Below are 13125 nucleotides of genomic sequence, written 5' to 3' on the forward strand. Positions count from 1 at the left end.
CTTTTACAATATTATAAACATATATAAATATATTTATAAATATTTAATTTATGTATTTTATTAAAAACAAATTAGTATTTTTTGTTAAAAAAATTATTTTTAATTATTTTGACGGATTCGGATCCGGATCCAGATATCCGCGGATAATAGAATATCGAGACGGATATCCGAAACCCGGATATCCAGAAACCACGAATCCGGATCCGGATATTAAATCAACGGATCCGACGGATCCGGATCCGGATCCAGATACCCTAAATTTCCCGGATATCCGGATCCGTCCCAGGGCTACTATTAGATAATATTTGTTTGTTTAAAGAGTCTATTTTGGGCTTCATTATTTTCCAGTTGTTACATTTTTGTAAGGCCCAATATTCAAGAAACTCCAAACTGAATTCTAAACATCTCCTCTGATCATCCTTGCAGCTGGTGAGGCAGGTGTTCTACCTCCAGACATGTACTAAGTCTTCTTCAACCTGTTGAGCTTATAGTGGATGCTATTTTTAAAAGCTAATATTCTCAAAAATATCATGAATTCAGTTTCCATTTTTAAAATTACAAATGGCATGTGGCTATATATCATTATTTTTATCATTATATTTGCTTTCCATGGGCTTCTCCTACTACCACCAACACAACTTGCCGTCAATTTGAATGATTCACATCATCCCTTGATATTGTTTCACCAACTTATGTTTCTTTTTTATAGTGGTTGCTATAAATTAATGAAAAATGCCAGTCACAAAAGCTAAGAGAAGATTCCGTATCTTTGCTGTTTAATCTAATGGCCTCCCCTACATTACATCCTCTCGACGTCACTTTACCCCAATGGTCCATTAGTTACTTTATTTTGCTAAACTACACCCATCAACTTTGTCTTATATATCCATGCATACATCACAAACCACTTCACTTATTTTCTTTGTCAACCACAAACAGTACACATATAATCCAGCCAAATCTGCAATAATTCATAACCTCTACCAAGATTCCTATAACAATAAGTGACTGTTTTGAATTCCTCCTTAATGAGATTGTTAACAAGTTCAAAGCATGTGTACTAAAAAGTGACTTAGATTCTGATATTGTAATATGCTGTACTGATAACATATTACACACAATAAAACTATGGTTGAACCGATACCTCAAAGAACATCACTGTAAGAAGAAAGATCAAATTGTTGACCTAGAGAGATGTGAAAGATTGATTCTCCTCAATTATGGGTGGCTCATACTCTCCATTATGCTTTATTTAGATACCTAAATTCGAATTGTTGTGTCACAAAGGATTATTATTGAAATAAAGTTTTGATGACGATAGAAGATGAGAGATTTCTTGAAAAGGAATAAGCTTTTAATAAAAAGGAAACTGGCAAGAGATAGAATTTGATGTGAATGGGAGAGATCTTCAAAAGTCTCAATAATGTATTCCACATTTTGTGTTCCTTGTTAACTCCATCATCCTCTCGCTCTCTATTTTACTTCTATTTTCGTTTACAACACCAACAAGAAAAATAGAGTTATGCCAAAGTGCTTTTCCTACAAAGAACATTACTTAGTGGAACATGTGATGGCCTCAACCTCTCCCACCTTAAATGTTGAACAACAAAAGATATCTTCAAAACACTATTTTTGAAACAACCCTTATGCTTACCACTTTGGTCCACTCAAAAAGATTGGGTGACTCACATGATGCACTCAGACTTTAAAGTCAACAACTACTATTTTTACTTGGACAAGAAAACCAAAGAGGATAGCGATCTTGAGTTTTGTGTCTCAGATTAAAATCCCTTCAACCAATGTTCTTATTCCTGGAGATTCCTGCGGCAGAACATCATATTTAATTGGTGGAAATGTCCATAAAACAATCTAATCCCTTTGTTTTCAATCACAAATCTGTGATGGGTGACATAGAATGACTAACAAAGCTATTCATGTTCTTCTTATTATGTTGCAAAATCAAAATGGATGTGTCTAATTTCGTTTCCAGTCACCAAAAAACCCATAAAAAATGGAGAAGACCTAAAATTGCTATTCTCTATGTAGTAACAATAAGAACTGCTGCATGCACCTCAATAGAAAGGTGAGAACTGACCTCTAATGGTTGTTGATTTGAGATTCTTTTTTGAAGTGAAGGATTATTCCATCTTATATCCTCTGCTTCAAATGTATAGATCATGGTAGTCCTTGGTGCAATAAGTCCAATGCAGAAACCAAGGACCAGAAGCAAATAATTACTTAATGGGCCAGACAGGAACTATGACAGAAGACGTTTAGCTTATGTTCACCAAACGTCAATAAGCAGTTTTGTTTTAATGCAATTTTTCCCAATCCATTTGAAGCATTTCCTCTGACTCAAACTTGGCTTGTTGTTCATCTTCTAATTGGTATTATTCACATTCAAATTTGAGTAATCAACACTCAGCCCAACTGGAACCTGGACTCTTATTTACATGCTTCTCTCTCATCAGTTTTCTTACAAGCGCTGAGCTTTCCCAATCTCCAGAAGTTGCAAATATGGCGGACAACTGCACATAAGCTACTGAGTTCTCCGGTTCCAGCTCTATAATCTTCTCAGCAACTTTCTTTCCCATGGCTTTGTCTCCATTCGCTACACATCCTCTTAGAACAGACGACCACATGCTCGCATCCGCCTCCAAAGGCATCTCTTCCACAAGATCCATAGCTTCTTCCAAATAGCCAGCGCGAGCCAAAAGGTCGACCATACTTGAATAATGCTCCCTGTCTGGAACAAAACCATTATCCAACTTCATTGCCTCGAACAGTTTCCTTCCCTCTTCCACCAAACCACAGTAATTACACGCTGTCAGAACAGCCATAAAGGTGATCCGAGTGGGTCTTACACTCATTTTCTTGAACAGCTCAATCGCTTCAGAACCATAACCATTCGTAGCATAACCTGATATCATCGAGTTCCACGGTACTTCATCTGATTTCACCGTTGTGTCAAACACTCTCCTCCCATGCTCCACTGATCCGCATTTGCAGTAGAGGTCGATGAGAGAGGATGATACTATCTGATCAGAGTCAAGACCAACAATAGTCGCCCTCGCGAAAACCTGCTCGCCCAGTTCGAGAGACGAAACGCTTGCGCACGCGCTGATGACGCTGGAGAGGCTAAACTTATCCGTAGGCAAATCCAGCTTGTGCATTTGGCGGAAGTACTCTAACGTATCGCCTGGACAACCGTTTTGACTGAATCCTACAGTCATTGAGTTCCAAGAAATCAAACTCTTTCTCTCAATCCTCTCAAATACCTTTTTTGCATCTTCAACTCTTCCGCAGCTGAAATATACTTTGATCATAGAGTTCAGTAAGATAGTGTCATAGCTTTTGACCTCGCTGAAAAGTTTGCAAGCTTCGTCCGGGCTCCCACACGTGGAGTACATGTCAAGCAACGTGCTAGCTACAACAATGTCATCACCTAACCCAAATTTATAAGCATGGCAGTGAAACTGTTTCCCAGTCTCTATAATACCCAAACCGCTGCAAGCATTTACAACAGCTGCCAGAGTACGCGAATCTTCCTGAGCTTCATTCCTCATCTCCTTGAAAAGAACCAAGGCCTGCGTTTCCATATTGTTGGCAACATAACCAGAGATCATAGAGTTCCAGAGAAACACACATCTGTTCCTTCTCCTATCGAAGAGTGCTCTAGCCTCATCCACACTCCCACAACTAGCGTAACCCGAGATCAAAGCAGATAGAGAATGGTCATCAGGCTCCCCGACACGATCCACCATACCGCTAGCCATTCTCAAATCACCACACTTTGCATACAAATTAACCAAAGCACTATTCAGCACGTAATCATATTCAACACCACCGATCAAAACCCTCGCATGTATCTCCTTCCCACATTCTAAAGCTTCCAACTTTGCACAAGCCTTTAAAACAGTCGTCAATGTAACAACATCAGCTCTCAATCTCACTTCTTTAAAAAGTCTCAGACTTTCCTCAGCGTAACCGTTTTGAATATAACCGTGAAGCAGAGAGTTCAACGTCTTAACGTCTTTCTCAGGCATAGCGTCGAACAACCTCCTAGCAAGACCTAGCTCGCCGGCTTTAGCGAAACCGGAAACAACCACGTTCCAAGAGTACGAATCTCTCTCTGGCATCGTGTTAAAGAGGTTTAGAGAAGACCCTTTATCCCCAGAGTTCATGTAGCCTTCGAGCATTGTGTTAAATGAGAAAATGTTTCTCTCAGGCATTTCGTCGAGCAGGTTCCGTGCATTGTTCATTCTTCCGCAGCGCGTGTATATTTGGAGGAGGTGGTTAGCGACGATGACGATTGAGCTGAGGAAGCCCTTCTTGAGGAAGAATCCGTGGGTTTGGCGCCATAGAGTTTCTCTGTTGCTGCATGACTGAAGAAGACCGACGTAGCGACGCCGATAGTCTCCTTCCATCAGTCAACAAAACTGGAAAAGGATCAAAATCTTACGAGGACTAAACGGCGCCGTATTATAAGGATCAGAATCACTCGACGGCCAAACGGTGTCGTACGACGAGGATCAAAACGCGCGACTCTCGGATTTTTAAAGAACTTTACAAGAGTTATATTATATTTTTAAAATAAAAAGTAAAAAAAAATAGTAGTTACAGAAAAAAAAATTACAAATTTTTTTTTAACGTCGTCGACAAAACACTAAACCCTAAACCCTTAATCATAAATCCTACACCCTTGGGTAAATCCTAAACCCTTGGTAAACTCTAAACTTTTGGGTAAACCCTAAACCCTTGGATAAATCGTAAACTCTAAATAAAAACACTAAACCCTAAAACTCTAAACCGTAAACCCTTGAGTATTTTAGTGTTTAGTGATTTTGATTTAGAGTTTAAGATTTATCCTAAAGTTTAGGGTTTACCAAAGAGTTTATGGTTTAAAATTTAGGGTTTAGGGATTATGATTTAGGGTTCAATGTTTTGCTGACGAAGTTAAAAATATTTTTTTTTGTAATTACTACTATTTTTTATTTATTTCTTTTTACCTATTAGTTTTAAAAATATAATATAATTTGACAATATTTTGTTTTCTTTTTTAAAAAGATATCAAATATAAAATAACACAATCCTATTGTTCGGTGAATCTAGAGGTGAACCCAAAAATAAATCACTTTATAATCAGGATTGAGGAGTGTGCGTTAAGTAATTCTAGAAGGAAAGCAAAAGGGGAAGAAGTACAACGTTAATTAAAATATACTGTATGTTTTCTTATCAACGTTAAGGGAATATCTGTTGGACGTATTCGTGGTTGATTAATCGGACAAGTAATGTCAACGATTTTGCCTTATTCATAGAAAAAATGAATTATATTGTATATCGAGATAGTGAACGTTTAGCAACAAGACATACAAGTTGACTTTTTATAAAAAAAAATGGACTTGATCAAAATTGCTATCAATGTTATGAATTATTGCTATTATATATATATATGGTTAGGCGTAGTTGTCGAAATTGTTATACCGATTTTAGCTCACATAATTACAATCATAAGGTATCGATTTTTCTTTTCTTTTTTTTGTTAACATAAGGTATCGATTTTAAATTAGTTTTTTTTTTCTCGTTTTTGTAAATTATTTCTTCATAGGTACTAGGTTAGTTTTGCCCATAATTAAGTAACTCTAGTTCTTGTCGAATGTTAAGACAATAAATACTATATACGTTTACTAAAACTAAAACTTTCTAAATTATGAGTGAAAATCAGATTCAGAGAGGTGTTTTTATTCATACGTACGTGCCAATCTTCTTAAACAAAACACGACTTTACTGTATTGAGTTGAAAGCAAGTAAAGCAACATAGAAAGTGTCTCTCACCGTAATATTCTCATGTTCTTTCTTCGTCTTTTTTTTTGGCTTAACATGTTCTTTCTTCGTCTTGATAGATACGTTATGGAATTATGAAGGGAAAAATAATCCATTTGACACGATTATGCCCTTTAGTAGAAACATCAGAATGACTAATGAATTATTGACGTATCTTTAACGCAATGAACGCCTATATACTCCTATTAATAGTCAAATAATGGCAGATTAAACAGTTTTATCTAAAGGAAGTTTCGATGGTTTTTAACTTCTAGAACAAAATATTGAAATATTATTATATTTTCAACTAAATTTCCTTCATGATTTCATCGCATTACAGCAACCGCAATTAACATACTAATAATGATTCAGATGTTATATATACAACAAACTAAAGTATCCTTTTGAAAAAGAAAATAAAAAGTAACATAAACCAGTCATTAAATATAAAGGGAACGTACCAACTAGCAAGGGTTCACATTTCCCGTTATATAAAATCATAAACCCAAATGATTGAGAAAAAAAAACATTTTCTTATGTTAAGGGCGAGAGCATGAAAAAAACATTTTCTTATGTTTAGTGGTTAACAAGTACGGACGAGTAAATTAAACCTAAAAATAGATAACACAACAAAAATGCAGCCGGCAAAAAATAAAAAACCACTATGGTATTAGCATGTAAAAGATTTTCAGAATCTATTAATACATCACATTAAATAATCTATTAATTTACAAATATTATAACCTAATGGATTTAGATTATCTCCGGCGCACGCTTTCTTTTAGAAGATTTGCCTATATCAATAAATCATTATAAAAAAAAACCAAAATAATTGTTTTACTATATTCTATTAATTTCCTAAATGTTTGTCTCTAAAATAAATTGTAGATATAAATACATTATTACACAATGCAGTTGATGCGAAGGGCGTGTATGAACAGAACAGAACAGAGTTTCTTTGTCAAGTTGCGAACAAGACTCTAAACTGTTTGTCCCTTCAAAGCAAGATCCGAAAGATCAACGACCACCATCATCGTCACAAAAAATGTTTGATCCTTCTTCAAAATCGTTCAATACCCATTTGATATTCCCCAGAGCCTTCGATGATCATCCAGATTCCGGCGTCTGCTCGCCTCCTCTGTGGAGAACCAGCCCACCCAAGAGCCCTCAAGCCAATCACCAGAACCTCTCTCCTGTTTCCAAGGCTCAGGTCATCGCTCGTGGTCAACGAGAGCTTATGGAGATGGTTAGCAAGATGCCCGAGTCGTGCTACGAGCTCTCCTTGAAGGATCTCGTTGAGGTGAAAACAGAGGAAGAGGAGAAAGATCCGAAAATGTTCGATGAAATGCCTCAGAGGAGAAAGATGCAGAGCAAAGTCGTGAGGAAGTCAAAGAGCGACAGATGGGTCGATCCGGTGAGAAACAGGGGAGTGAATAACAGTGGGTTTCTTCTGAATTTAGGGTTTCCTGTTAGCTTGGGCGCCAAGAAAAAGACCAAGAAGAAGGATGAAGATGATGGTTCTGTGACAAGCAGAGGCTCTCCCAGGCCTTCCATCTCAGAGGATAAAGATTGGTGGAAGTCAGAATCGAGTAGGAGTCAGAGAGAAGTCTCGAGGATCAACAGTGGGGGCTCAAAGAGCAGTGCTGGTAGTAGTAGCAGAAGCAATAGCTATCGAAGCAGAAGCAATAGGGATCGAAGCAGAAGCAGTCTAAGGTATATCCATAAACTCTGCGGGAAGTTAAAGGTTTTATTTTTAATATATTTTTGATCATAGAAATGCTTTATTAGTTTTAGAGTTGAGAATTGATACAGAAAGAAAACTGAAATATGATTTGGGTCTTAATTCTTACTGATGCCGACGAACTGTTTTGTGATACTCTTGTCTCTTTGTCATGTGAATCTTGTAAGGATACTGTGGTATTGGTCGCTTGTTGTGGTGGGTTTGAAGTTAATGGTCCTAGAAAAGGGTCAATGTAGGTTTGTTAGTTGCACGAGATTTTTCTTTACAGCTTTGGACTTTGTTTGCTCAATGGTGATGACTGAAGATGCTAATCATGTGCTGTGTAGAGCAGTATACATTGATTACATGAGCAACTAAATTTATGCCTAACTCTCTCTCTCTCTCTCTCTCTGTTTCCTAATACAGGGATAAAAACAAAGGATGCTTATCTTTCCTCTGGAATGTAAATCTACGAGATTGAAACGAAATGTTCTTCTTGGTTTATACACTTCTTTGACCAAGAAGATTACTGATTTTTTTTAACCTGAGCTGGATTTAGTGCGTTCTGTAAATCCATGGACGAAGGAATCCAGGAATGGTGAAGTTGGAAGCAGAGGACATGAACATCTTCTTCAATGTACAACCAAATATTCTATCCCTTTGTTCTTCTTATAGTTCTATATACACTGAATTTTCTTTATAAGCATATGTAATGCATGCATAGAGCATATGATGATGATCTTTATAATATGTAGATTGGTACTCTAGCTTTTGCTAACCGATAAAAGTGTACCAATGCTCATCTGTATATATCAAAACTTTACGGTTTTGCTTTGGTCTAAAACTAAATCAATGTCAATAATCTTTGCCTTCGCTTCAAGTTCAAGAAGAGTGAAGTCTTTTGTGTCTGTTTATGCTCTTGTTGGATGATGATAGAGTTTGGTGATCGGTGGGTCCTTCACTCCTTTGTGAGCTTGTGTGAGATCCGTTTAGGCCTAGGCAAAAAAAAACCAGAGATCCGAACCGAAAATCTTTTGTATCCGATACGAATTGTAAAAATATGTAAACGGATTGTATAGAGTTGTATACAATATATCTGAATCCGAACATGTTGCCCAAAAATACGAACATTGACAAATTATTGAGGGTATAAATCGGAAGAATTATATTGTTAAGACTCTCATAAGAAATAAGTTACAATATGTCTCATTTATATAGTAAATGATTTAACATAATATTTTAAATAAATATGGAATAATATATATAGATAATCTAATATATTGATGTATATCTTATTATTGACCATTGGGTTTAGGTCAATCTTTTAGATCTCCCAATAGTCTCTTTCAAGTTCATGCGTTAGACAATTTTTGAAATATAGTAGTAGAAGTAAATCAAGTAGGAGAATCAAATCCTGGGGATTTGTAACATCCAATTGTATGTTCTTATGCACATTGAATTGAGAGCTTATGCACTAATCGTGGACATCATAAAAGCTCTGAGTCGAAGTAGAATTTGCAACTTGACGAAGTTCCTTCTAGTTTATTTGTCGTTGTAAAGTAAAAATTTCATTTTAAAAATAAGTGTTATTTTATAATTTTAATGTAAAATTTATTGACTTTACATTTTAATATATTTTTTTCATTAACTGAAATGTGGTTACATGTATTGATAATGATATTTTTATTTTGAAAATATGCAAAATTATATGTTTTCTTAATCTGTGTGTCCGATTCTAAAACGACAATTAAAATGAAACGGAGGGAGTATTAGGTAGTGGTACGGCTTGATGAAGCGCAATAACTGAAGTAATAACTTGAAGAGAAAACACCATTGGTTTAAGAAACAACGACGGTTATTCATGTTGCGGAAGATTGATGATTTTTGGTTTGATTGTTTGTTTAATTTTATCCATTCTATAATGAGATGATTGTTTGATGTCTAATCTTCATGGTAGGGTGAATTGGCTGCCGGTTTAGATAGGCTGCCGTCAAGAAATCTGAATTTCTTTCGTGAGCTAATAGCCATGCGAAAGTGGATGATGAATGAATGCTTGAATTGTTGAACAATTTCCCTTGCTTCAAATCGAGAAACAAATAAAATGTTAATAGAATTGTTGGGCTACGATTTGCTAGAACAACAAGATTTTAAGAATAGCTGTGAAGATTTTAGTTTTGTTCCCATGACAAATTATTGAGAGGATGAATCTGAAGAATGATATTGTTAGACTCTTATACAATATTTCTAGTTTAGATAGTGAATGTTTTAACCTTATTTCCTAAACTAATATGGAATAATATATATAGATAATGATTAGTATCCTATTTTAATATATCGACCAGTGGATTTGGGTCGATATTCTAGATCTCCCAATAAATATGAAAAATTTTGGTTCTAAAATTCAAATTAGTATCTGAAACCTAAATAAATATTTCTTGCAGATTACAGGAAATGCAGGTTGCAAGTTCCGGAGAAAGCGATTTATTAAACAATTATGCAGACTACGGAAGAAAGACTTACAAGAGATCTTTAACATGGTGCAAATAAATCTGGTCTGACGTGGATCTTCATAGGACGGCAGTATTGTCGGTTGTCGAATCGTCTATGTAATCTTTCTCATATCATAATTGTAATATCATAATAAATTAGCGTTAAAAAAAAGAAACCTAAATAAATATTTAAAATATATAATTTATTATTTTTAATTACTTAAAACTAAAGTACGGGATAAGTTTGAAACCTAAATATATCTTATATAGAATTATAAAATATAGCTAAACTCAAAGTATTATTAACGGAATCCAAACCCAAACATATACAAAACCGTAATGGAGCCTAGAATACTGAACTGGAAAACCCTGAAAGCTCTATCGGGTATCCGAACGGTCATAGCTAGATGAAGTCGTCTTACAAACGCGTTTTCATTTAGTTATTTTATTGCAGTTAGGAAACACGCTTTAATATGGACTCCTAGGAAGACAAGTCAACGAGATAACGTTTTGTGATCGGTTTTACGGGTATTTTTGCCGTGTGTGGACCGATTCTTAATCTTGAATGATTCGAAAGATTGTTAATTGCTCCCCAAGTTTTTAATTTTAATTTATAAAAATGACCAATAAAAAGCAGACGGTGACTTTGCCTTAATGTTTTAGGTATCAAAAGCTAGAGAAAACCCAAAACACAAGTTTGCAACTGTTTGTGCATCTAGAGAAGAATAAAAGTTGGAGTTGACTCTAGACGTGATACGATCAGAAATACACTTACCGTGTCGGAAAGCCCCCTTCAAATTGTTTCATCTCTTTACGAATCCCGAAACTTACAAATCTTTCCTTGTTTCTTGTTCTTCCTTAGGTTTAGGCCTGAACAAGGTATAAGAGTTCTTTGTTTGTTCAGCTTTAAATTTTCTTGTTAGTTATAGCTGTGTACTAAAGACATCATGGTGTCTTCATAGGAATTTCGGAAATTTGGGATTTGATTGATATAAGAGATTCTAAGATGGCAAATGATGCGGGAACATGGGCAGAAAGGGCTACAGATGATATGCTGACTGGTCCAGACTGGGATAGTAACATTGAACTCTGTGATATTATCAACATGGATCCTAGGTTAAAAAAATATATAGTCTCTTACTAGTCACGATTGTCAAGCAAAATTGAAATAGTTTCAGTTTTGGCTTTGCTCATTGAAGTGTAATAGTTTTGACTTTGTTCAATGCCTTTAGTCAAGCAAAAGAAGCAGTGATGGTGCTGAAGAAGCAGTTAGGAAGTGAAAACCCTAAAGTCCAGATTCTTGCACTTCATGTAGGTATTCTTGGATTGAATTATTTGTTTTGGGTTCATCTATGTGTTGACCTCATTTTTAATTTGGATGACGCGTTGCGCAGGCGTTGGAGTCTTTAAGTAAGAATTGTGGTGAGAACGTGGCCAAGCTAATCGTTGACTGTGAACTTTTGATTGACATGGTCAACATAGTGAAGGAAAAGGTGTTTTTTTTTTTTTGTTTCCTGTGCTATAGTTAACCTGCCTCTAATATCTCTGGTAGCCTGGGTTGTAAGTTTCCAACTATAATAATGCAGCCTGGCCTAAATGTGCGGGAAAAAATTCTAAATTTGCTAGACATATGGCAAGAAGCTTTTGGTGGACGTGGTGGTCAATACTCACAATACTACAATGCATATAATGAACTAAGGGTATGTTATCTTTTTATTTCATGGGTTATGACAATTTTATTTAGCAATAAGTTTTTTTGACAAGTTAATGGTTCAGTCTGCTGGAATTGAGTTTCCACCTCGAACGCAAAGTAGTCCACCGTTGTTTACTCCACCTCAGACTCAGCCCGTTCTATCAGATGAAGATGTTGCTATTCAAGCGTTGCTCTTAGGAGATGATGTTTCTAGCCTCAGGTATTCTCTTCTAAGTAGACCATGTTCTGTATCTGTTGGGTTTTGTAAGGGTGAAATGTTGTTTATTTATGTTTTTTCGTTAAAAGCATGGAAGAGATTCAAAGTGCCGAGGGATTAGTTGATGTTTTGATGGACATGCTTGGAGCACTTGATCCCGGTAATCCCGAGGTAAGGATTTGGTTGTACTGTTCCTTACAAGGAACTGACTCTTGTGTTTCAAGTATTGAAGATTAAGTGTTTGTATCTTCTGGATGTTATTAGGGTTTGAAAGAAGAACTCATAGTTGATTTAGTGGAGCAGTGTCGTACTTATCAAAGACGTGTAATGACTCTTGTGAACACTACAACGTGAGTTTTCTTGCTTCATTCCCTGCTGTGATGATGGGTTTTAGTAAACAGTTTTCGTTTTCTTTTCTCCAGAGACGAGGAGCTTATGTGCCAGGGACTGGCATTGAACGATAATTTGCAATGTGTTCTTCAGCATCACGATGATATGGGCTCTGTTACTTCAAATAGAGGCAGCATGACAACTCCTCCAGTTCAGCTAGTCAACAGCAATCATGATGATGACAGTGACGAATCAGATGATTACTTTCAGCTTTCTCACAGGTAAGAGTAGTGTTCCTATTTGGAGAGAGATGATCTCTTGACATTAATTTGAAAAACGATCTTTTAACTTTGCGAATAAATTTACTCTCTACAAGGTCTAATAGAGAGTTGACCTCGATGCTTCCTCCTCCACCACCACCACCTACAGGGAGACCAGTACATGAGACTGATTCAAGCATGGTGGATGATGTCAATAAACTCAAGGCTCCTTACAAGGAGTAAAGCGTCCTCGTCCTCCTGCTGCTTCATCTTCTGCTTTAGATTAAATTATTGTGTCTTTATTTTGTAAGCCTTTATTATACCTCATTTTTCACCTTTTCACTTCACATACAAGTTCTTATTTTGAGTGTCAATTTTAATTTATTTTATTATTCTACATAGTGGTTGCTTATCTTCAACATGAACATATTGAGAAACACAAGAACACTGAAGGAGAAAAGCTTTACTGAATACGTTTTATTGCTTTCAACTTAAGACAACGCTACAACATCATCACCTATTTATACAAAGCTTAGTAAGCCCTAATACACGAAAGCCCTAATACACGAGTCAAGACAATTGAATCTGTTGGA

At 36.0% G+C, this 13125-nt stretch overlaps 3 protein-coding genes across 3 annotated transcripts; 2 read left to right on the forward strand and 1 right to left on the reverse strand.

Moving 5' to 3' along the window:
• Positions 1–1403: 1403 nt before the first annotated feature.
• Positions 1404–4489, reverse strand: LOC106386108 (putative pentatricopeptide repeat-containing protein At1g77010, mitochondrial). The gene is made up of 2 exons (XM_013826004.3): positions 2096–4489; positions 1404–1821 (listed from the first exon to the last, which is right to left on the reverse strand). The coding sequence occupies exon 1, from the start codon at positions 4425–4427 to the stop codon at positions 2415–2417; it is 2013 nt and encodes a 670-aa protein (XP_013681458.2). The 5' UTR covers positions 4428–4489; the 3' UTR covers positions 1404–1821; positions 2096–2414.
• Positions 4490–6720: 2231 nt separating this feature from the next.
• LOC106386117 lies at positions 6721–8373 on the forward strand. Its single transcript, XM_013826008.3, has 2 exons — positions 6721–7536; positions 7970–8373. The coding sequence occupies exons 1-2, from the start codon at positions 6869–6871 to the stop codon at positions 8022–8024; spliced, it is 723 nt and encodes a 240-aa protein (XP_013681462.2). The 5' UTR covers positions 6721–6868; the 3' UTR covers positions 8025–8373.
• A 2090-nt stretch (positions 8374–10463) lies between these two features.
• On the forward strand, positions 10464–12929 carry LOC106416938 (TOM1-like protein 4). The gene is given in 11 exon segments (XM_013857819.3): positions 10464–10911; positions 10995–11148; positions 11265–11343; positions 11427–11525; positions 11619–11732; positions 11809–11945; positions 12032–12113; positions 12207–12292; positions 12365–12553; positions 12649–12749; positions 12752–12929. Coding segments are annotated over 10 exon segments (1065 nt in total). The 5' UTR covers positions 10464–10911; positions 10995–11038; the 3' UTR covers positions 12820–12929.
• The last annotated feature ends 196 nt before the right edge of the window (positions 12930–13125 follow it).

The sequence above is a fragment of the Brassica napus genome, chromosome C6 (assembly GCF_020379485.1).
Source record: "Brassica napus cultivar Da-Ae chromosome C6, Da-Ae, whole genome shotgun sequence".
Lineage (NCBI taxonomy): Eukaryota > Viridiplantae > Streptophyta > Magnoliopsida > Brassicales > Brassicaceae > Brassica > Brassica napus.

Bases quoted from the DNA above. Each gene is read 5' to 3' on its own strand.
- LOC106386108 (XM_013826004.3), bottom strand. From the start codon at position 4,427: ATGGAAGGAGACTATCGGCGTCGCTACGTCGGTCTTCTTCAGTCATGC.
- LOC106386117 (XM_013826008.3), top strand. From the start codon at position 6,869: ATGTTTGATCCTTCTTCAAAATCGTTCAATACCCATTTGATATTCCCC. The intron at 7,537-7,969 runs GTATATCCATAA...TTCCTAATACAG, and splicing joins CGAAGCAGAAGCAGTCTAAG to GGATAAAAACAAAGGATGCT.